At 47.5% G+C, this 23,253-nt stretch overlaps 1 protein-coding gene and 2 long non-coding RNA genes across 3 annotated transcripts; 1 reads left to right on the top strand and 2 right to left on the bottom strand.

Annotated features, from left to right (window-relative positions):
- Positions 1–1,781: 1,781 nt before the first annotated feature.
- On the bottom strand, positions 1,782–2,372 carry LOC140265278 (olfactory receptor 4S2-like). Its single transcript, XM_072361189.1, has one exon. The coding sequence runs from the start codon at positions 2,370–2,372 to the stop codon at positions 1,782–1,784; it is 591 nt and encodes a 196-aa protein (XP_072217290.1).
- A 10,876-nt stretch (positions 2,373–13,248) lies between these two features.
- LOC140265287 (uncharacterized) lies at positions 13,249–13,838 on the bottom strand. Its single transcript, XR_011906228.1, has 3 exons — positions 13,655–13,838; positions 13,443–13,514; positions 13,249–13,351 (listed from the first exon to the last, which is right to left on the bottom strand). It is a non-coding gene; the product is annotated as an uncharacterized lncRNA (long non-coding RNA).
- Positions 13,839–20,547: 6,709 nt separating this feature from the next.
- Positions 20,548–22,069, top strand: LOC140265288 (uncharacterized). Its single transcript, XR_011906229.1, has 3 exons — positions 20,548–20,656; positions 20,786–20,824; positions 21,945–22,069. It is a non-coding gene; the product is annotated as an uncharacterized lncRNA (long non-coding RNA).
- Positions 22,070–23,253: the final 1,184 nt, after the last annotated feature.

Here is a 23,253-nt window from a genome sequence, read left to right as displayed (position 1 = left end):
ACAGCTCAAACAAAGACAACTGCACAGGAGCAAGGTGTCCAAAGAAGGGTAACAGAGCTGGTGAGGGGTCTGGAGCACAGGTCTTATGAGGAGCAATTGAGAGAACTGGGATAGGTCAGCCTGGAGAAGACTCAGGAGAGACCTTATGGCCCTCTACAACTGCCTGAGAGGAGGCTGTGGTAGACCAGGTTGCTGTGGTAGACCAGGTTGCTGGTCTCTTCTCCTAGGGAACAGTGATAGAACGAGAGGGAATGACCAGGGGAGGTTTAGGTTGGATGTTATGAGAATTCCTTCTCAGAAAGAGTTGTCAGGCAGTGGAATGGGCTGCCCGTGGAGGTGGTAGAGCCACCATTCCTGGAGGTGTCCAAGATACGTGGAGATGCAGTACCGAGGGATATGGTTCAGAGGACATGGTGGGGATGGGTCAGTGCTTGGACTAGATGATCTTAGGGGTTTCTTCCCACATTAATGATTCTGGGATTCTTTTCTGTGTTTCTATGATCATGCCTTGATTTGGCCTATCCGCAAAGAAATTCAAGGGATATACAGCTGAGTACAGGGGGATGGTTACCTCTCTGCTCCTGCTGGCCACACTATTTCTAATACAGGCCAGGATGCTGTTGGCCTTCTTGGCCACCTGGGCACACTGTTGGCTCATGTTCAGCCGAGCATCAACCAACACCTCCAGGTCCCTGTCCTCTTCACAGTCATCCAGCCACTCAACCCCAAGCTGATAGTGCTACATGGGGTTATTGTGGCTAAAGTGCAAGATGAGGCACTTGGCCTTGTTGCACCTCATCCCATTAACCTCAGCCCAGCTCTCCAGCCTATCCAGATTCCTCTGTAGGGCCTCCCTACCCTCAGGCAGATCGACACCACCTCCAACTTGATGTCATCTGCAAACTTACCTAGGGTACACTAAATCCCCTCATCCAGGTCATCAATAAAGATATTAAACAAGATGGGCTCCAGTACCTACCCCCGGGGGACACCACTTGTAATGGGTCACTAGCTGAACCTAACTCCATTAACCGCTGCCTGCTGGGCACGGCCCTCTAGCTAGTTCCTTATCCAAAGAAGGGTATACCTGTCCAGGTCACTGGCAGCCAGTTTCCCTGGAACAATACTGTGAGAGACAGTGCCAAAGGCTTTGCTGAAGTCTAGGTAGACTTCATCAACAACCTTGCCCCTGTCTTCCAGTCTGGTCACACAGTTGGTCATGAACCCATGCAGGCTCGGCCCTGTTGCTTAGAGGGAGCTGGGGAAGAGGGCTAGGCAGGCAGGGGGGCGCCCATGAAGCTGAGTTGGGACTCTCTTCCAGCCCTCCTCATCAGTCAGATCTGTCCGACTGTGACAGGGCAGGGGGTCAACCACTTTTCTGGGGGTATCTCACTGTCACCCTTCCCTCGGGGATGCCAGCAAGTCACTCCACCAGTCAGTCTCCCACTCACACTCCCTGATGGTCCTGCTGACACCTCATATCAGAGCTTTAATTGAGAGCCCACTGAGATCTTACAGCATGTTTAGTATTTCTGATGCTGTTTATCTATTTGCCAGTGTTTCAGGTAGTGCCTAGGTGGTGCCCCACTGGGGGCCTGTGCTCATTGACAAGAAAACAGACAGGAAATGTCAACTTGTCACAGGGTTTACAATGTCCTCCAAACCAAAAGATGAACCTTCAGTCTGAGTGAACAAGCAGCTTTTATTCAAAAGACATTTTTGTGGCAATGCTGACCAAATATATCATCATGACAGATCCTTTGGGAAAAGTGTCCACATTTCTACACCTTTGCCTCTTCACTATCTACTCTTCTACCCCACAATTTTCTCATGGCACTCTTTACCTCTTTATTCCTCAGTGTGTAGATGAGGGGGTTTAGCATGGGGGTGATGACGGTGTAAAACAGTGCCACGATCTTGTCCTCCGAGAGATCACTGGATGGGCATATGTAGGTGAACGTGCACGGCCCGAAGAACAGAACCACCACGGTGATGTGGGACCCACAGGTGGAGAGGGCCTTGCGCCGTCCTTCGGATGTGTGGCTTCTCAGGGAAACCAGGATCACCACATAAGACACAACCAAGATGACAAAAGAGCTCAGAGCTATCATCCCACTGTTGGCAATGACAGTGATGCCAACGGCATAGGTGTCAGCACAGGCCAGCCGTAGCAGGGGATGGACATCGCAGAAGTAGTGGTCAACTTTGTTGGGGCCACAGAAGGGCAGCCGAGTGGTCAGAAGAGTCTGCACAATGGAATGCACACAGCCTCCCAGCCATGAGCCCACCACCATGCGGCCACACGTGCGCCTGGTCATGAGCGTGGTGTAGTGGAGAGGTCTGCAGATGGCCGTGTAGCGATCGTAGGCCATCACTGTCAAGATGAAGGTCTCCGTGCAGCCAAAGAAATGGACCCCAAAGAGCTGTGCTATGCAGCCCACAAAGGAGATAGTTTTGTTTTTGACAAGGAAGTCAGTTCCTCTACTGTAAGTCTTACCCCTTCAAGAATCTTTTCTGGGACTTCTCTGGTGTATGATGTAATTCAGCCACATACAAAATGGAATAAACACAACATGGGACACCTAACATTTCAGAAAGGATTAACAATTTTTACCTTCTCCTTATTGCACCTTATGTGGTTCGTGGACAACAAAAGGACAAAACCCAAATGATCTGCAGGGTTGCAGAGCTAGCCCTGAACATGCGTGACTGGTGAAAGATGGCAGAGAGTTAACAACTGTCGTGAAAAGTGCTCTTTTTATTTTCACGTCTGTTCAAGGGAAAGGGGAAAAGGGGAAAAGGGGGAAGGACAGGGGGAAGGGGGACAAATGGGAAGGGAAGGGAAGGGAAGGGAAGGGAAGGGAAGGGAAGGGAAGGGAAGGGAAGGGAAGGGAAGGGAAGGGAAGGGAAGGGAAGGGAAGGGAAGGGAAGGGAAGGGAAGGGAAGGGAAGGGAAGGGAAGGGAAGGGAAGGGATAGGAAGGGAAGGGAAGGGAAGGGAAGGGAAGGGAAGGGAATGATGAAGGAGTAAAATAAAATAAAATAAAATAAAATAAAATAAAATAAAATAAAATAAAATAAAATAAAATAAAATAAAATAAAATAAAATAAAATAAAATAAAATAAAATAAAATAAAATAAAATGAACTCAGATAAGCTGGAAAACTTACCACTTCTGTATTTGCAGGTCTGATTTTTTTGTGGATGAGACGTATGATTTTATCTCCTCAATACCTGCGTTTCCCAGCAGGGATGTGTTAGGGCACAGACATTAGAAGAAATGCTGAATGTAAAGCTTCCAGCACTTGCTCCCTATAATCCTATCCAATTCTGTCTAGCTATTCCCTGCCTACAGGAGAACTGCTGTGCCTGGATAATGGGTGCACAGAGGGGTGTGTTTACAGCCCCACAGCAGAGTGGTTCTGAGGTGAAAACCATTTAAGTACCTCTCTTCAACCCTCTCCAAGGAAATCTCTCACCTGAATGGCTCTTGGGGCCAGAGGAGGGAGGAGTGAATGGAAGAGGCAAAGGAGATGTGAATTCCACCCTGACTGAGAAGATGGAGTAAATATACTTTAAAGACCAAGTCATCACTCAGCGTTATAGTTTTCCAAAGGATGGAGGGGCATTAGATCCACTGCTTCGGCTTTCTAGCCAAATTTCTAGGAATTAAACAGCACTTGTAGAGATGTCTGTTGGTAAGGAGAGAGATGCTGTCCTCTCCTCTGTAGAACAAATGGATGCGATCTTTCAAGATCAGAATCACAGAATCACAGAATTATAGGGGTTGGAAGGACCTCTAGAGATCATCGAGTCCAACCCCCCTGCCAAAGCAGGCTCCCTACACCACGTCGCACAGGTAGGCGTCCAGGCGGGTCTTGAATATCTCCAGAGAAGGAGACTCCACCACCTCCCTGGGTAGCCTGATCCAGTGCTCCGTCACCCTCACTGTAAAGAAGTTATTGCGCACATTCACACGGAACTTCCTATGCTGAAGTTTCAACCCATTGCCCCTAGTCCTGTCCCCACGCACTACTGAAAACAAACCAGCCTCGCCACTATGGCTCCCACTCTTCAGGTATTTATAAACCTGGATCAAGTCCCCTCTCAGCCTTCTTTTCTCAAGGCTAAACAGACCCAGTTCCCTAAGTCTCTCCTCACAGGGGAGATGCTCCAGGCCCTTTACCATCTTTGTGGCCCTCCGCTGGACTCTTTCCAAGAGTTCCCTGTCTTTTTTGTATTGGGGAGCCCAGAACTGGACACAGTATTCCAGATGAGGACTCACCAGGAGTAGATGGGGAGGATCACCTCCCTCGACCTGCTGGCTACGCTCTTTTTCATGCACCCCAGAATGCCATTGGCCTTTTTGGCTACAAGGGCACACTGCTGGCTCATGGCCAACCTGTCGTCCACCAGGACGCCCAGGTCCCTCTCAGCAGAGCTCCTCTCCAGCAGCTCATCCCCCAGCCTGTACTGGTGTATGCAATTATTTCTACCTAGATGCAAGACTCTACACTTGCTTTTGTTAAACCTCATCTGGTTTCTTACTGCCCAGCTCTCCAGCCTGTCCAGGTCTCTCTGAATGGCCGCGCAGCCTTCAGGTGTGTCAGCCAATCCTCCCAGCTTCGTGTCATCAGCAAACTTGCTGAGGGTGGTCACTATCCCCTCATCAAGGTCGTTGATGAAGATGTTGAACAAGACTGGACCCAGCACAGACCCCTGGGGGACACCGCTAGTCACAGGCCTCCAGCCAGACACCGCACCGCCAACGACAACCCTCTGCACTCTGCCAGTCAGTCAGTTCTCAATCCACTTCACCGTCCACTCATCTATCCCATACTTCCTCAACTTTGTTATAAGGATGTCATGGGGGACTGTATCAAAAGCCTTACTGAAATCAAGGTAGACTACATCTACCGCTCTCCCCCCGTCCACCCAGCGAGTGACATCTTCATAAAAGGCCACCAGGTTGGTCGAGCATGACCTCCCCTTGGTGAACCCATGCTGAGTACTCCTGATAACCTCCTTTTCTCCCAGTTGTCTGGAGATGGCATCCAGCACAAGCTGTTCCATCACCTTCCCTGGGACAGAGGTGAGGCTGACTGGCCTATAATTACCCGGGTCATCCTTCTTGCCCTTTTTGAAGATTGGGGTGACATTGGCCATCCTCCAGTCTTCAGGCACCTCCCCAGTTCTCCAAGATTTCTGAAAAATTACAGAGAGCAGCTTAGCAATAACCTCCGCCAGCTCTCTCAGCACCCGCGGGTGCACCCCATCAGGTCCCATGGATTTATGGACATTAATGTTTCCTAAGCACTCACGGACCACCTCTTCCCTGACTAAAGGGAAATCTCCCATTCCCCAGATTCTCTCATCAACCACCGGGGACTGGGATTCCTGGGGGAGAGCCCTTTCACTAAAGACAGAGGCAAAGAAGGCGTTCAGTATTTCCGCCTTCTCAGCATCCCCCGTTACCAGAACACCCCCCTCACTTAGTATGGGGCCCACATTCTCCCTAGCCTTCCTTTTGCTGTTAACGTACTTAAAAAACCCTTTTTTATTATCCTTTATCTCCTTAGCTAGATTCAGCTCCAGGTGGGCTTTAGCCTTCCTGGTCGCATCTCGGCAGTCCCTGACTACGTTCTTATATTGTTCCCAAGTGGCCAGACCCTTTTTCCACATATCGTGTACTTTCTTCTTTCTGCGGAGCTTGCACATGAGTTCCTTACTCATTCACGCATCTCCTGGCACCTTTTCCCGACTTCTTTTCAGACTGTTATGGCAGACTGTACCAGACAATTGTCCACCCATCCTCCTAAACATCAGTTACTACATAATTTGGCTGATATCCCCCTTACTACTAATACTTTAATTTCACATGTTCCAATACCTGATGTTGTTACTGTATTTACAGATGGCTCTGGCAAGACACATCAAGCAGTGGTTCTCTGGCGTGCGACTGCTACACGATGGCAGTCAGACGTACATGTTGTTGATGGGTCACCTCAAGTTGTAGAACTCGCTGCAGTAGCTCGAGCTTTCCAAATTTTTTCAGACCAAAAGCTTAGTATAATAACTGACTCTTTGTATGTTACAGGTATCATTCAACAGACTGAAGAATCCTTTCTTAAGGAAGTTAATAACCTGGCTTTGTTTGTACAGCTTAAGCAAGTCTTGCGTTATGTCTCTCACCGTACTCCTCCTTATTTTATTATGCACATTCGATCGCATACTACATTGCCTGGTCCTTTAACTGAGGGCAACCGTAAGGCTGATCAAGCCACAGTCGCTTTTGCTAGTCCTCAATTATTTGAGCAAGCACGACTCTCCCATCAATTTTTCCATCAGAACAGGAGAGCCTTACAAAAACAATTCCAACTGACAGTGGATCAAGCCCATAACATTATTCTAACATGCCCAGACTGCCAGGTGATTGCCCCTTTGCCTCAAATTGGGACAAATCCACGTGGCACAGCACCTCTTCAACTGTGGCAGGCAGATGTCACTCACGTTCCTGAATTTGGCCATCTAAAATACGTACATGTAACGATAGATACTCATTCTTCTTACATATTTGCCACAGCACATACAGGTGAACGCAGTCGTGGCGCCCGTAAACACTGGTTATCAGCTTATGCTGCTATGGGAATCCCACATACTATAAAAACATATAATGGGCCCGCCTATACCTCTAAGGCCACTCGAACTTTCCTTCAAGAATGGCGGGTTAGACATATTACAGGCATCCCTCATTCTCCCACTGGACAAGCTATCATTGAGCGTACTCATCAAACATTGAAATCTGTTCCTATTAAACAAAAAAGGGGGAATACGGGAGACACACCACAAGAGAGATTATGTAAGGCTTTGTTTGTGCTGAATTTTTTGCATCGTGATCATACAAACACAACTCGTGTGGATCGTCATTTTGGGGCCTCCCCAGTGCTCAAGGAACGGCCTATGGTTCACATTCGAAATATGGTCACAGGGCACTGGGAAGGTCCTTTGCCACTGATAACCTGGGGTCGTGGATATGCTTGTGTTTCTACAGGGACTGGCCCTACATGGGTACCGGCACGATATGTTCGGCCTCATCTCAAGGCAGAAAATAGCATCCAGCCTTAATAATGACTGTGATTATATGCTTCTTATTTCATTGGTATTGCTTTATAATTTGTTTTATTGCAAGGAATAATTTTAGTAATTGTAGGACATAGTGGATTACTCCTCTGCGTTACTGGTACAAATTTAAGAATTAGAATTATTAAGCATTATCTAGATTATTGTGTGTTTTTCCTATTTTGATAATAGATCAAATATAAGTTAAGTAGGATTTGTTAGTACCAATGTAGGAATCTATGGGAATAGCTCTTGTAATGTATTAATAATGTTCAGTTATGATATTATTAGCCTATCAACTAACCTCTTCTTAGTTTGTAAATGCAAAACCCTGGAAAAAAATCCTGGACAAAGGGATGATTCTTCAATATAAAATGATTAACTCTTTTTCATCTCACTAATTGGGATTTTCAAAATATGACCATGCATCAATTGAAACAAAGGTGCTTGCTAAAAGAGCTAACCTCGGTAGTTTATTCTGTTTTGTAAGCAGGTGTTGCACTTGGGCTCTGTACCACGCACTGGCCACGCGGATGCAGTGTACAAATGGAAAATACCATTCAAACCCTGAGTAAGATAAAAGCAGGAGAGAATCCGTGGTGGGTGAGAAAGGGAAAGTGCACCTTGAAGCAGGGGACGCCTTGCTGGCACTGCCTATCTCATCCACCGCCAACATGATCCTTCTCTCTCCTTTTCTGCAGTTTTCTGCCTCTCCAGGGACAATAAGTAATAATGTGCTAGCTTAGGGAATATTCGCTTCCTGCTAATGGGATGGTCTAAGATGGATAACACGAAATTGAAGTCTTTTTCTAAACCATTTCAGATTAACACAGATTGGATTCTCAGGGATTCTTTTCCAGGTTGTAGGAACTTAGGCCACAGGTAAAAAGTGTCTGATATTTTAGTGGAGTTAATCGTATCTCTTGACATTTGACTTATCACCTTTTTTCAGTTTTAGAGTATTGTCAATCGAGGCCTTGATTGAGTTAATGATTATGTTATTAATATAATTAGTGTTATTACTTTATAGTATAGTATGGTAGCAGTTTGTGAATAAACAAAAAAGGGGGAATTGTGGGAATACAAGAAAAGCTGTTCAGAGCAGCAGCTGTGGAGCAAGATAAACAGCATGAGAACCAAGGACACCTCTGGAAGGAGAAGAAGGCTCTCACAGCTCTGATTGGATATGTGCCTGCATGGACAGTTGAAAAGTGTCTTGTAGAATGCTTTGTTGACATGTAAAGGTGGTTGGGAAAGTTATAAGGGCGGATGGGAAAGTTATAAGGGCAGATGGGAAAGTGAGAAAACAGCAACTTGTGAAGGTATATAAAGGATGTGAGAACTTGTAATAAACGATTTGGATCGTTCACATCTGAGTCCGTGCCTCAAACGCTGCAAGTGACTTCTGTGACTATGGGCAATTTATTCCAACAGAGAGAAAAGCACTGCAGGAAGGAAGCCTTACCTCCACCTGCTGAGAAATCAGTTCCCAGCCCTACGTCGGTTCAGTTAAGCATTACTGCTCCTTCCCCAAGGAGGATCCTCTATGAGACGCAACGGGGCAAAATGTGAACCTTTCACAATGTGCCAATCCTTTCTGACCAAGGCATCTAGCATCTCAGAATGACTCCCGCTTGACTACTGGGTCATTTCAGATCACGTAGGCTTCAACATCTGGGAAGCCTCTGTTATTAAAGGAGAAAAGGGCTCATGCACCTGAATAAGAGCCATGACTTTGGGGACAGCAGCTACTCCCATTCTTTTCCATCCAAAGCTGTCATTTAGCTTTCACTGCATCTATTTCGTGCAGCCATTCATTAGTTCTGCAGTGCACTGAATGGTGCAAAGAGTGTGGATCATGGGAACCAATCTGACGTCCTTAGTTTCCTGATGAGCAATCTCTCTCAGTCTCCTGGAATAGCACTGATCACCTGGAGCACAGAAAATTAAAGCACGCATGAAAAAGTTCTTCCGGTGGCAAAAGTTGGATCACAGCGCCACCACTGGGGACCGACGTCTCGAGGGAAGCAGGATGGATGTTGCAGCCAAACGTGCTCCTCCACCGCTGGTTTTCTGAGACGTACCCATGAGCACCACACATCTGTACGGTCTGTCTGTCCTTAGAGCTATAAAGGCAGAAGCAGAACATCCGTATGGTTTGTTGTGGTTGTGACTGATATCTGTCCTTGGATCTGTTGGACTTCACAACTGCGTTCAGAGTTTTTTCAGGTCATCCTGGCTTTCTGGTGCTCCCTGCACAGTGACACCATCCCTTCTGACCCCTTCTGTCACCCCTTTTAGTCAAACTGACTGTGATTTGCACGTAACTCCTCCACGGTGCTTCCAAATTCCTAACAAAGTGGGAAATGAGCCAAGGGACTCATCTAATATCTGCCAGATGTGGACACAAAAGCAATCTATCCTAAAGCCCTTTGCACTGATGCTTTTCAGCATAATACCTAGCTTGGGTTTGTTTACCTTTCCTTGGGACTGCAGGTCATTTCTAGCGGTAACAGTGCTTACTGCAGGTCACTCAACCCCACGTTATGACTGTGGGTCTTACTTGAAATCCATTCCTGACCAGTATGCGGCCACAGAAGAGAGCTGAAATTTGCTCCTTCTTTCACTTGACACCAGAGGGAGTGCTGTATCATTACATGCAGCAAAGACCTTGGCTACTGCTGTAGCAATGGTTGGAAAGATTACCGTCACCTCTGGTCTCCTTCATCACGCAGGCCATCTCCCTGATTAAAATACATTGTATTCAGATGGCCGCATAAATTACAACAGGAAATTAATAACAGCAAGGATCGTATTGGTTTCAGCTCACTTGGCTATACAGGAAGGTATAATTCCAGCAAAACTCCCTTCCCTAGGAAAGCATTACAGACAGCATCATGGAACTGCTGGACTTTGTCCAGGTACTCACCAGGAAAAAAAATAACAGTGAAAGAAAAGGGGAAAGATCAAAAAACAATGACAGGATCGCACTCAAAAGATTCACTAAGAACCAAAACTTACCTCGTGTCTCTGCTGTAAGCACAACCATATGTGACAGAAGCCTCATAGGCATCCAGGGACTGGCAAAGAAAACAAGCGCTGACTTTGATTTGCTCTTTGCACAGCATCCAGAAGAACTGTGCACATCTCTCTCCCTTGCTTCTTATGCCTTCCAAAACACCTTCAGCAGGTCTCGTCATCGTCTCTGCCATTGTTGGGTCCTGTATCAAACGACGTGCACGTTGAGTGTCAACATGAAAACACGTGGAACTCCAGTCTACTCTGTTCCCCTAAGGATTAAATGTGAAGCAGCAAATGGTTCGACAGCAAGCCCAGGAGAGTCAGTTGGCAGCAGTAGGACGACGATGGAGAGATTCTGAGGCCAGATACCTAGAAGTTCTTCATGCAAGCATCTTCTCCAGCATGCAGGCATTCACGTAGTTTGGCACCTGATGTCAAAAAACCTCCTTGTTCATGAAGTGAGGCATCTGATGTCAGAAAACCTAAATTCGTGGTTTGTCCATGCTCTTTTTATCCTACTTCTTCCCAGCCTACGTGACATTCCTGGGAGCTTGGGTCAGAGTCATGCGAGTACCCGTGAGATGGCCATCTTCCTTGAGATAAGCACACACAAAAGACCACGGCCATTCATCTGCAGCTTCTCTCTCTCTCTTTGCCCCTGGACTTGTCCATCTGTTACCCTCAGACAAAGGATTTCTCATCCCCTGCCCAGGGCTTGCCTGGACTTGTCCATTTCAGCAAACTTTTGAGGCAATAATGTAAAAAGCATGGCCTCTTACAGATGTGCATGTTTCTGGGATTATCCCTCTTATGGTTTATACCGTGGGGTATCCTACACACACTGTCCTGTGAAAAGTTCTGTAGACTATAGCAGTTCTTGAACTTACCTAACTAGTATTTATATCTCTCAGCAACTGAATTTCTTGGGAAATGCTCAAGTGGAAAGATCTCAAGACACTAAATCATCTTTGAGAACATTTCATGGCAACTTCACATACTGTCAAATTGGACTAGATGTGCTTTTGGTGAATTAACTAAAGTGCAATATTGTATGGCTATTCATAAACACCACAGCCTCCACTGAAGAATTCCTGTCTGGATCTTGGCTTGCACTGGGACTTCCTGAGTGGAGAAAGCAGCTGACACTAATACCCCTATTGATATATTAATAAATACCGTAACTCTGAGCAGCAAGGAAATTAGGAGAACGGAATGCAGACACTGCCAACTTGTACCAGTTCAAAACTGCTTCAAGACTTATTGCAAAGTCTCAGCTGGAAAATGTATCACGTCAGCGTATCCAAGGAAAAGAACAGTGCTGGGATTTTTGTTTGTTTTATTGGGTTTTGATGGTTTGTTTGTTTTTAAGATACAATGAGACTACGCTGTTACACTGCCAGCCACCTCAGAGAGTTCCTAAAGGAGCCGATCCAAATCCTGCTCCCACTCCACTAGAACATCAACTGGAGCAGGGGGTGGTCTTGCAGATGAATAAATGCTGGCATTTTGACAGGATGTTTCTGATGGCAGAACAGAATGGTCTGGGACTGTTGTTGAGATTCTCGTTTGACTGGGCAAGATTCTCTCCTGCTGCCTCTCCCAGCTCCATTCTGCACTCATCTCCAGTTGGAACACCCTCACCGTCGGTCTCGGGATGAGCTTGCTCTGCTGTTCTCTCTTTCCTCATGCACGGCCTGTGAAAATGAGTTTCAGAAAGCACTACTCACTGACAGGAAACAAGGGGAAACTAGAAAAACTTTGCAACGTAAAGTTTGGCCGTCCAGGATCCCAGCACCACAAATGCTTCCTTGCCAAACGCAGCAATAACGTGTTCTGGGGAAAAGCCAACTCACCAGTATTTTTTGCATATCCATAGCACAGTACCACAGGCCAGCACCAGCGCAGACAGCAGCAGAGCTTTGAGAATCACCATCATGTGGCGCTTTCGCACAGACCTGTCAACAGCAGCCTTTGTGCTTTTCTTGGCATTCATCCCTGGAAGAAGCAAGACAATGTCCCACGTTACCTTCACCTGCGCTACAGATGATCCCTCAGTGTGCTTCATAGGCCCCGGAAATTGTCCTTTTCTTCAGTGCGTGCCTCTGCCCCTGGTGCCTAAGCATCGGGGGACAAGAAAGATTGCTTCCACCTCTCGTTTGATAGGGAGAGGATGCACAGGAACTACCCGTGTCTTGCTCTTGGCCGAGGACTGGGACTGTGCCCTGGGCTCTGGGCTTTTTCTGTGGGCAACACCGCAGAGCCGATTCCCTCACACTTTCCCCAGCTCACGTGTCCTGAGCTCTCCCGCAGGACATCCCCAGGATGAAGGTTGGGCTCCAGCCAGCACAGGGCACAGCCGGAGCCAGCCCTGGGGAGAAACAGCCCTGCAGGCTCCTACCACACAGGATCCCTTTCATCCAAAAGGGCAAAGCTCACAAGTCTCTGGGAACTGGGAGCGGTGGGAGGTGAGCAGTGTCACAGAGCTCTGCACGTACTTTCTCTGGCATGCTGCTGAACAACTCTCCAGACCCCACTGAGGTCAGCCATTTTCAGAGAGCCTGGCTTCTTTTACATGCGCCCTGATTTGGCTGCTGACCTGGTATACAGGAGTAGGCAGGAAGAGCCTGCAGGCACACAGTGACTCTGGTTAGTGACACTGGATGGTCACGGGACAGAAATTACCTGGCATGCTAATAGTTGGCGCTGCCTCTGTTACACTGTCCGAGCTGGGCAGAGTGGGATGGCTGCCTTCCTGCAGTGCATCCTGCTCGGTTGGCTGTTCCATTCCTTTAGAAAGAAAGCAGGACAGCAGAATTGGACGTGATGTGTTCTCATCAGGAACCGAGGTACACCAATCCTGAGCTCAGGCAAAGTCTGCTGGTCCCAGCCCCCCAGAGGTGCTGGGGGAGCACCTGTCTCTGGATCTTGGCCGGATGCAGAAGTGGCAGCAGACCAGCTCTGGTGCTTGACAGCACCTGCAAGGTGTTACATGGAACACCACCGCAGCACGGCTCTGACCCTTTCCTGCTCTGTAGGCCAGAGCTTATCTACCCATGTACATCAGACCTCAGCTTCCCAGGACTCACAGTAAGCAGACTGAAGTATACCCACCACGCTCTGCCTTCTTCATTTCCTTCAACAATTTTTGTATGAGACGGGACGAGCCCTGGGAGTATTTTCCTTGTTCGGATTCGTCCTTTACTCTTTCCAGACCTAAACAGAATGCATGAAGTTAAATATCATGAACATGAGCTTTTGAAGAGCAGTGGTGAGTCGGTGGAGGCAGTAAAGACAAAGTACTCACTGCTGGGATTCCATCTGGGCTCCAGTGCAGGAGGAAAGCGAGGATCGGGCAAGGCTTTCCCTGGGGGCACTTCTGCAAGTAAAGACCCATGAAAAGATTCAGTCATACACTACAGCGTCACTGAATAGCGGAGCATACAGGGGAACGTGCCATGAAATGGCATGGAAATGGGCAGTGAAAGCTCTCTAAGGAATTACAAAGCCATGACATACCCATGCGATCTGCCAGACTTTCGGTCCCAGAACCTAGAGGGGAACCTGGATCACCTCCTCCAGTCACATCAGGAAGCAAACACGGGACAGAGCAACTCCCATTAAACATCCTTCCAGTCAGAATGACACAGGATGCAATTAAAGCTGGGGATTCCTTCCCAACACTCTTCTCTCCCTTCCACACGGGAGCACCTTGGAAACAGTTCCTGGGCGCCTGCAGGGGCACCCCCATCATATTTAAGTAACCAGAGCAGCTGCTCATAGGAGTGCCCTCTTGGAGCTCACCCCTGGCTCTAAACTCAGCTGCATGGGTTGGATTAAAGCTAGGCTTTGGTAAGCCACTGCCTGGTGTCAAAGCTGTAATCAAGGACAGAGGAGAAACACCCCCATTGCACATGCCCATCTCTTCCATAGTGACCTGCATTGATGGAAGGGGCTCAGGTAATGACATGGGGGGAGAGTTCCAAAGTTGCAGAGAGGCCAGGTGTCCTGCTGGCTGCTATTCCACAGCTTCCCAAATACTTTCTCCAGGTCATGGGAAACTGTTCTCAGAGACCTCATGGAAGAACATTCGGCCCCTTGAAATTTTCTTACAGGGAGACCTTGGAGATACAGAGACAAAGCCAACGCAATGCGGACAGCATGGAGCACCAAGAAACGATGACCATCCGTGCTTCTCGGGGATAAGAACCCGCTGGCTGGTAACAAGCAGGATCCTTGCTGAACTATCCCAGCCAAATCTACAAACCAGTGAAGCCTGGTGACTTACCTCCATTACCCCGCTCAGGCTCATAAACAGGATTCCATTCAGCTGACTCACCAGCAAAGCCTGCAGGCACAAGTGTGATGAGACACAGGTGAGGAGAGCTTCCACTGCATGTGGGGGCCACCTTTTCCCTGAGACACCTGTAGGGTCTGGCAGTGGGTCAGGGAATGACACGGCCCAAATATGAAGGTCTGGGATGCTCTCCGGGTAAATAAATACTCGTGGTCCAACTGTGCAAGCCCTTCAAGGCACTAACAGACTTGGAAGACCTTGAGAGGATCTTAAGTCAATTTGCACCCAGTTCAATGATGAGAGCATGAAGGTTTCTGCCTTCTAGGAGACAGACACAACTTACCTCTGGGTTGTCCAATAGGCACAGGCAGAAAATCCGTGTCCAAATGACCATCCGGAAAGGGAGCACCAAGCTCATCATCTAGAGTCAAGAACAGATGAGAACAGTTCCAGTTGCATGGTGTGATCTCTTTCTCCCTCAGTAACTGGATGTGGGCCGTGGAAAGGGATGGGAGAAGGACTCAGGTCACGATTTCCAAAGTTGCAGGGTGGCACACTGAAGCACCGGAGTAAAGCTCACTAGCTTCTTCCTCTGGGCTGTGGGCTAGGGCTCTGTGTTGGAAACTGGGATTCATCTACAGGGAGTACCATGAGCCTGGAGCAGAAATGCTCCCGCTTTTCCCAGCACGCATCTCTGAGCTCTCCCCGAGAGAAGGGAAACCTTCGCAGCGCGGTTTCCCATCTGCATATCCACCGTGAGAATGGAAGTCTTCCTTCTATGTGTGCCCCATTCCATCACAACGAGGAAAGCAAACCATTTAGGCAACTGAAATGCTTCTGCTCCTGCAGTCTGGCAGAGAGCAATGCCCTCTGTCCCATGCCACCTCTGCACAAACTGGAACAAACTCAGCCACACAGAGTTCCCAGGGTATCAAGCAACGCAGTCACAGCTCTGCAAGGGGTCACGTCTGCAACAGAAGGACTTTCCCCAAAGCAGAGGGAAAACAGGGAAGTACAAGGGGAAAGGAAAAAGAAGTAGTTTTCTAACTGTTGATGCAACTAAACGTGGTGTGTGCCAAAACATAAGGGGGCACTCAGCAATTACAGTGATTTTGCAGAGGGAAAGGAGAGAGGGAAAGCCTACTTTTCAATGCTAAAAGGCCTTGAGGATATGAGAAAATCAAACAAAATTGCAAAACACAGAACACCTTTTCTGCAGGACCCTAAAGGGAATGGGGAGACATATGTCAGATCCAATGGGACAGGACTTTACTGGATGCATTTTAAAAGTAAATCAACCCAGCTCTTGGTTGGGCTGCTGCCCCCTATTGCTGCGGATCCCTGACCCCCAGGCTGCTGGCTTTCCACCCATGCATCCTTCCTTGGAGCCAAGCGTGCCTTTCCCAGCAGCAAGCAGCAAGTTGGAGTCAAAACCAAAACCTCCTTGCACCTTTCCCTGTCCTTCTTTCACACATTGTCTTTTAGTTTCAGAAAATAGGGCCAGACCCCAATGAAACAAGAGCTCTGGGACAAAGCAGCTGCTTTATTTTTCTTCTCCCCCTTCCTCATCTACGCTCCACAGAAAGATCATTTGCCAAGTAAGGGATCCAGTGATCAGGTGTATGAGGGGCAGAGCAAATCAAGCTTAATTTCAAAGGCTTCTCTTTTAGACTTGATTTCCCTGAGGTCTGATAACATCATAGAATCATAGAATCATAGAATAGCCTGGGCTGAAAAGGACCACAGTGTGCAGGGTCTCCAACCAGCAGACCAGGCTGCCCAGAGCCACGTCCAGCCTGGCCTGCAATGCCTCCAGGGATGGGGCATCCACAGCCTCCCTGGGCAACCTGTTCCAGTGCGTAACCAACCTCTGTGTGGAAAACATCAACCTAATATCCAACCTAAACCTCCCCGTATCGGTTTAAAACCATTCCCCCTTGTCCTATCACTATCCACCCTCGTAAACAGCCGTTCCCCCTCCTGTTTATATGCTCCCTTCAAATACTAGAAGGCCACAAGGAGGTCTCCCTTGGAGCTTTCTCCAAGCTAAACAAGCCCAGTTCCCTCAGCCTGTCCACATAGGAAAGGTGCTCCAGCCCTCTGATCATCTTAGTGGCCCTCCTCTGGACCCACTGGTTGCTCAATGAAGGTTTGCAGGCAGACTTTTCTCTTCTGCTTGAAGGTGATTTGCAGTAAAACTCCAAGAACCTCCCGACCCTTCTATCTGATTCATCACTGGACTCAGAAATTACTGAGGGGAACACAGACACACAAAGCACTTCTCTGCAGCCGCTCTTCCTTAGGCAACAGGTTCAAAAACACACGTGCAGGAAGAGCAGAAAAGAAAGTTGTGCGTACTGAAAGAATTTTGTTTGTTAGCAACAGAAGCCCATCTGACGCTCCTGGGTGTAAATCCCTTATCCAGAGGGTGCCAGTGATGCCACCTCCTTTGCAAACTCTTCACGTGTGGTAAGAAGCACCTGGGTCTCCCCCATTGTGGGGTCTCCCACATCCTCAAGGTCTCTCCAGTGGAGGTTTTCCCATGGGAAATGAGGCCAGAACAGTATTTCCAAATAACTCAATCTGATATTCTTCATGTGGTAACGTAACTTGAGGAAATCCGGCTTTCCAGAAGAATGACCTTCTAGCTAGGGAAATCCACAGCTTGGGACAGGACTCTAGACAGCTCACAGGCAGAAGGTGATGGGGCACTCACACCATTCTCCTCCCAGGCCGGGTGCCCAAGTACAGTGCTGAGACTTACCATGATTTGCATTTCTCTTTTGCCTTCCTAAAAAGCACACCTGCTTCAGGGCACATTTCATCCCACTGTTAGGCCTTGTAAGAAGCACTATGGCAAATCCACATGCAGAAACCACAGTCATTTCACTTAGTAACAGAGACACCATTCTGCCCTTGCTCCTGACTCTCGTCCCTGCCTCCTCCTGCACTGGGCAGTGTTTGTGGGCAATGAAAGAAATCCCCACATTCTGGAAAATACAGACAAAACAACAACAACAACAAAAAACCACAGGCAGAAAAGCGGCACTAACACATTGTCACTAGTGGGTACCTCCACATAAAGTGCTGTGCTAAAGGTGTGAGGTTAAAGGATCATCACTATCAAGATAAAAGTCATAGCATGGAAGATTTAGCGATGGCGTGCTGACTAGAAGGAAGAAACAACATTTACCTTGTAGCTTGTTCATTTTCTCTCTCTTATCATCGGGTATCTTATCATCATCTACGTAGCTCTGAGGTTGGCCAAAGCCTGTTGCCATGAGCTTTGCTAAACGCAACAAAGCTGTGGCTCATAGGTATTACACCATGTCATGTTTTTGCAATTCTGTGATTTTGCTATCAGTATTCCACATCATAACATCATGATAAAGCATGGATAATTTTGACGAATCTGCTGCTCACAAAAGAAGACTGAATGTCCCAGGGAACACCACGGTCAGTCATATGACACGGACTCTATATAATCTCACTTCAGTGCTGGACTCGCGCTCTTGGACCTTGCCAGCCAGGGGGGAGCCGTGTGGGAGCGTTCCAGCCGTTTCGCCTAGAGTTACAGTAGGCCTCTTGGTTTCGGGACTCACTCTCTTATTTTACTTGATTCGTTAGCCTTAATTCCAATTATATTGTATTATTTTGTGTTATTCTGTATTCCGATATAGTATTTAGTAAATAAGTGTGCCTCCTTAGATCGTTGCTGCTGTATTTATTTTCCTTTTCCCTTTTTCCCTTTTCCTTTTGGGATAGCAGCCCTGCAGGCCGTCTATACCCCAGTCATGGGTGCAGGTAGATTTTAGCTTAACCCATGACACACCGGCACATAGCATAGGAGAACTGCATAACCCAAGTGTCGAGGGAAGAAGAAGGGGGAACTGTTACAATTAATTACCACCTCTAGATTGATAACTGTAGGCTTCTTGTCACACACTGCTGCCGTCAAGCAGAACAGCACAGATGTTTACAACCGTGACAGGGATTTCTGCATACAAGCAACCAGACGAGGCTGAGCACACTCTCCTGTCTCTTTGCCATTCCTAGAAAGACCCAGAAGAGCTCAGTGTTCTCTTGCTGTTAGTTTACATAGTCAAAGCATTTCCAAAGGCACGCTGCTCTGTAGAAAAAGCTGCACTGTCCAGCAAGTTTGTTCAGGAAGAATGCAGCAGTATCAGTGCAGGTCATCCTGGGGGATCCGAATGCATTTGTGAAGAGAAGAGGGAAAGAAGAGGGAAGAGAGAAAAAAAACAGGCAATAGCACTGCTGTCCACAGGGGGCGGGGCTTGAGGCAGGGCCTGTGCCTGAGGGGGGCCTGGCACAGTTAGGGCCAGCTCAGGGCCCAGAGCAGAGGGGGAGCAGGCAGAGGCAGGGCCTTGGGGCCCGGCATGGAGGAGGACCAGGCACGGCTGGGGCCACCTCAGGGCCCAGACCGGAGAGGGACCCGGCACAGCTGAGGCCACTGCAGGGCCCAGGTGAGAGGGGAACCCAGCACAGTCGGGGCTGCTTTGGGGCCCAGGTCGGAAGGGGGCCCGGCACAGCCAGGGCTTTGTGGCAGCGCTCAAACTCTCAAGTTCAGCCTTTAACCATAACCTCAAATGGTAACTGTAGTGGAAGGCAGTAGCAGATACAGCTGCTTTACTCTAATTTTCCTAAGAATGGTGAAGGACTCAAGCTAGTAAACAAAAGCATTATTTCTGAAAAAAAACCCCACAAATCAAAACAAAAAGTCCCAAAGATACTTTTCTGAAGAACAGGTTCACAAAATGTTCCTATAGAGCAGATCTCCAAGTAGAGACTCTTCCTCATAGACAGCCAGCTCTTACATGAGATTAGAGAGGGCAGGAACCAAGCTCTCCCCCTTTTTTGCACAAATGAAATGCTTCCAGCTGTGCTCCACAGCAGAACATCTTTTAATGAAGATGAAAGCCTGTGAAATGAAAGAATCCTTTCTTCTTTCTTTCACATTTGTGTTTATGGACTGCAGTTCCAACCAGGTGGACTCGCAGGGTCTTGCAAGTGACACCTGGAAGCAGGTACAGAGTGGTGAGTAACAGCAGCCAAGGAGGTCTTTGGGCTCTGCAGGGTCCAAGTGTAGAGCATTACACACAGGAACAGCTGAGCACGAAGACAGTGGCAGAGCTGCAGAGCTAGCCATAGAAGAGAGGCACAGTGGCTCAGCTCATTTCCCACATTAACACAGGAAATAAGAGCCACGAGGGAAATGCAGATGCTTTCTGCTTTCCTCTTTTGTCTCGTGCCTTCTGCCCCCATCAGAGGGGAGGAATGAGCTGCACTTCCACAGAGACATTCCTCTCACAGCCACTCACACCTCAGGTGTGCAGGAGCGGGCTGGGGCTGCTGGTGGCAGCTGTGGAACCCTGCCATCTGTGGTGCCCCATCCTACCCTGGAGGTGGGCATGTAGAGCTGAGGACCTTTGACACTGCACAGATGACTGCAAGCAGAGGTATAGCAGAAGGAACACAAAGCATTTAATAACTTATCATACAAAGCAATGAGTAATGGAAATGACAATATTTCCAACCAAATATCCCCCATCCTAACAGTCATGTCTGATTTCCAAAATCCCACCCAAACAATATCCCATCCCCCTCAAATGCCTTCTCACTATCCCACCCCTGAATTTCCTTCCCACAATTCCCACCCAGTAATTACCCACACTAATTACCAGCATGCAGGGCATGGGGAACAGCTGTTCCTCGTGTGCAGACACCTGAAGAAAAGAAGTGGCAGGGAACAGCCCCAGGCCACAACCCCATCAGCTGCTGGGGCAGCAGCATCCCTGTCAGTGGGGGATGTTGCTAGTGGTGGACAGGGACAGAGGGAGAAGGCACACCTTGGTGTAGCTTTGCATCTGCTCCTCTTCTGCTGATGTCCAGTCCTATCCTCTATAGCACTTTCCATTCTTCTGTCCTTCTTTCTTACCTGTATCCTTTCTTCAGTTCTGATCTTTTTCACTCCTTTAGTTGTTTTACCTGTATCTGCTTCTCCCCTCTTCTGTTCATTTACTGCTCTGGTCAGCATCTAGTGTCTGCTCTGCAACTCTAGGTTGGACTTTGTTTTGGGATGGAGAAAGGTATGCAGGGCATATATTTGTGCAAGAAAAGTCGTCTTGTTGTGTCCAACAGGTGATGAAAAGAAGCCCTTAGGAACCGGGACCAGAAAGGGAGCTTGTTTCTCCTAAGGCCACAGTGTAAGCTTGTGTAACTGGGAAGGATTCTGTTATACATCTCCTGGAAGTGCCTTTGAATGAATAATTTTGTGGACTTGTTTCCAATTGTTGCTCAGAGGAACTGAGGCTTTTATCCTTGTGTCTTTGCAGGAAGACAGATGGAAGGAGCCTCTCTGGTGAAATGCTCAGGTGCCATTTCTTTTCAGGGTGGTGGGTTTTCCTTGTTGTTTATTGTCATCTGTGCTTTGCTGTGCTGTGCTTTTTTTTCTTTTTAATTTTAATTTTTATTTTTGTGTGTGTTTATTTATTTATTTACTTAATTCTGTGTTACTTTCTAGAATTCTTCGAGGTTCATTTGTTGTTGCTGTGTTTTTCATCTATGCTTTGCTATTTTTCTTCTGATTTGCTGTATGAGAACTGTTGAATTACAGCTTGAGCCACTGATTATCACCTGGTCAGCCCTGGTCAGCAGGTGAAGGCAATGCAGCTGAGTGACTGGAAGGGGTGGAGCCTGGCTGCACCTCTCTTACAGAGCATTTCTGAGGGCTGACTGCCCCTGGGTGGGATTTTTTTCTGATGATTTCTCCTCTGTGCAGTTTGTTCTGTGCACTTCCATTCTCAGAGGTGGGTGAGCCATTCTTTCCTTGCCTTTGTAATATATTCCCATTGTGCCAGTATTTTTGCTGTTACAGGTGCTATGCGTTTTCTTTTTCCTTTTTTTTTTCTATTTGTTTTGTGTTTGTTTTTGGTTTTGTTTTTTTTTTTAATCTTTGATACCCTGGTCTTTGGCTTGCTTTTTTTCTTTATAGGCCTTTGTATTGCTTTTTTTTTTTTTTGTAATTTTTTTTTTGTTTTGTTTTTATTTTGGTTTTTGCTGTGTCATGTTAATTTGCAAGAGACTGTGAACACTCCTGGTTCAAAATGCAGTCGGCTCAATCAAATGTGTAAGAAATATATAAGGACTGCTGAGGCCAGGCTGCATTTGCATTTCTTTATGAACTGGGGTGTTGCTGCGGATGCCCTTATCTCCTGTTTTGTCTCTTTTGTGGTTGTTCAAGTGTGCCCCGGTGGCGCAGCGGTAGAATTCCCGTCTGCAACACCAGGGGGCCTGGGTTCGAATCCCCCCTGTGGAGCAGGGGGTAGAAGTGCTGCTCTGCTACACAGAGGGCTCGAATCCCGGGAGTTGGACTCGATGATCTCTAAGGTCCCTTCCAACTCGCACAATACTATGATACTATGATACTATGAATATTAGAACGTGCTGTGTCAGTGTTTGTGGCCATCCTACTTTCTCTTCTCTGTCTTGCAGGTCAGCTTGTGCTACAAGTCAATGGTATCACTGTATGAATCGAAGGTCAGTTTAGGAGCAGCTGCTGATGGAAGGAAGCAAGTCCAGGCTAGTAAATGGAAGCATCTCCTGGTCAGGTGTTAGAGGTGGCTGTAACGATGTCTGTCATTGTAAAAACCAGAGGGCAGGCTGATCCGAGTGCTTGCTGACTGATGTTTAGGAGTATCTTGTTTTCCAGCTGTAATGAGAGGAAAGCTAAATATGCTGAGCCACTACAGCTTGTGCTGAAGTTGTGAATGTGCCCCCAGATGTTTCCTTTAGTGGTAAATTATGTTCTGGCACTCTGGTAGTCCTATCTGTGGCATGATCTGGAGAACCATGTCTGGGTGCAAGCCTTGTGTGCCTGTTTCCATGAAACTTGCTTTCCTTCTCTCTTCAGAGTAAGTGCAGGATGCTTCCTTGCTGTTGGTGCATTCATCCAGGAGGCTGTCAGAAGGACAATTGCAGTATTCATAACACAGAGGGACAGGATGGGAATGGAATGTTGTTGCCACTAGTCAAAAGTAAGTTTCTTATGTCATGAATGATATAATTTTGATTATTCTGAGCAGTTGCAGTGTGGTAGAGGATGTCATGATACCATTTATTTGGGAGCGCAGGGAAGAGTTGTGAGAAGTGCAAAGGTAGTTTCTGTTTTGGCTGTGAAAATGGTGGAGTTTTTTTGGGAGGGCAATGTCTAGGCATCCTGTAAGCAGGCCCCCTCTGAGAGATTGGGCTTGGCTTGCTGCTTTGCTGTGCCTTCCTGCCTGCTCCCTGTGCTTGCTGCATCTGATACCAGTGGTCATGGAACAGGCTTCCCGGGGCTGTGGGCCTGGCCCTGAGCTGCTGCAGCGTAAAGGCTGTTTGTGTTTGGGTGGCCCTTCCTGGAGCATCGGGTTGGACTTGATGATCCTCGTGGTTCCCTTACAACTTGGGATATTCTGTGGTTCTATGATCATGGTGGTTTGCCTTGGAATTACCAGATGATTTTTCCCCCAATTTTTTTTATGGCATTTGAACTCATGGTTTCAGTTCTAAATGTGGGAGAGGAGTTAAATAAGGGTAGGGTGAGGTGCTTCTTTTTTTTTTTATATTCTCTTAGCTGACTGTGTGTTTTCTGCCAATGCTGTGGTAGTGCTGTAGCCGGGGATGTTCCTAGTGCTCATGAAAAGGCTCTGCTGGCAGCACAGAATTTGACTGTTTGACTGCCTGCTGGATTAATTTCTGTAGATTGAACAAACCATCTCATAAAGCATACAATCAGTTTATTTTTTGAAAGGCTGCCAGCTTT

The sequence above is a fragment of the Excalfactoria chinensis genome, unplaced genomic scaffold (genome assembly GCF_039878825.1).
Source record: "Excalfactoria chinensis isolate bCotChi1 unplaced genomic scaffold, bCotChi1.hap2 Scaffold_82, whole genome shotgun sequence".
Classification (NCBI taxonomy): Eukaryota; Metazoa; Chordata; class Aves; order Galliformes; family Phasianidae; genus Excalfactoria; species Excalfactoria chinensis.
Note: the sequence above shows the minus strand (reverse complement) of the source record. Positions and strands in the feature narration are given on the sequence as shown.

Coding starts and splice junctions, on each gene's coding strand:
- LOC140265278 (XM_072361189.1), bottom strand. CDS start 2,372: ATGGCCTACGATCGCTACACGGCCATCTGCAGACCTCTCCACTACACC.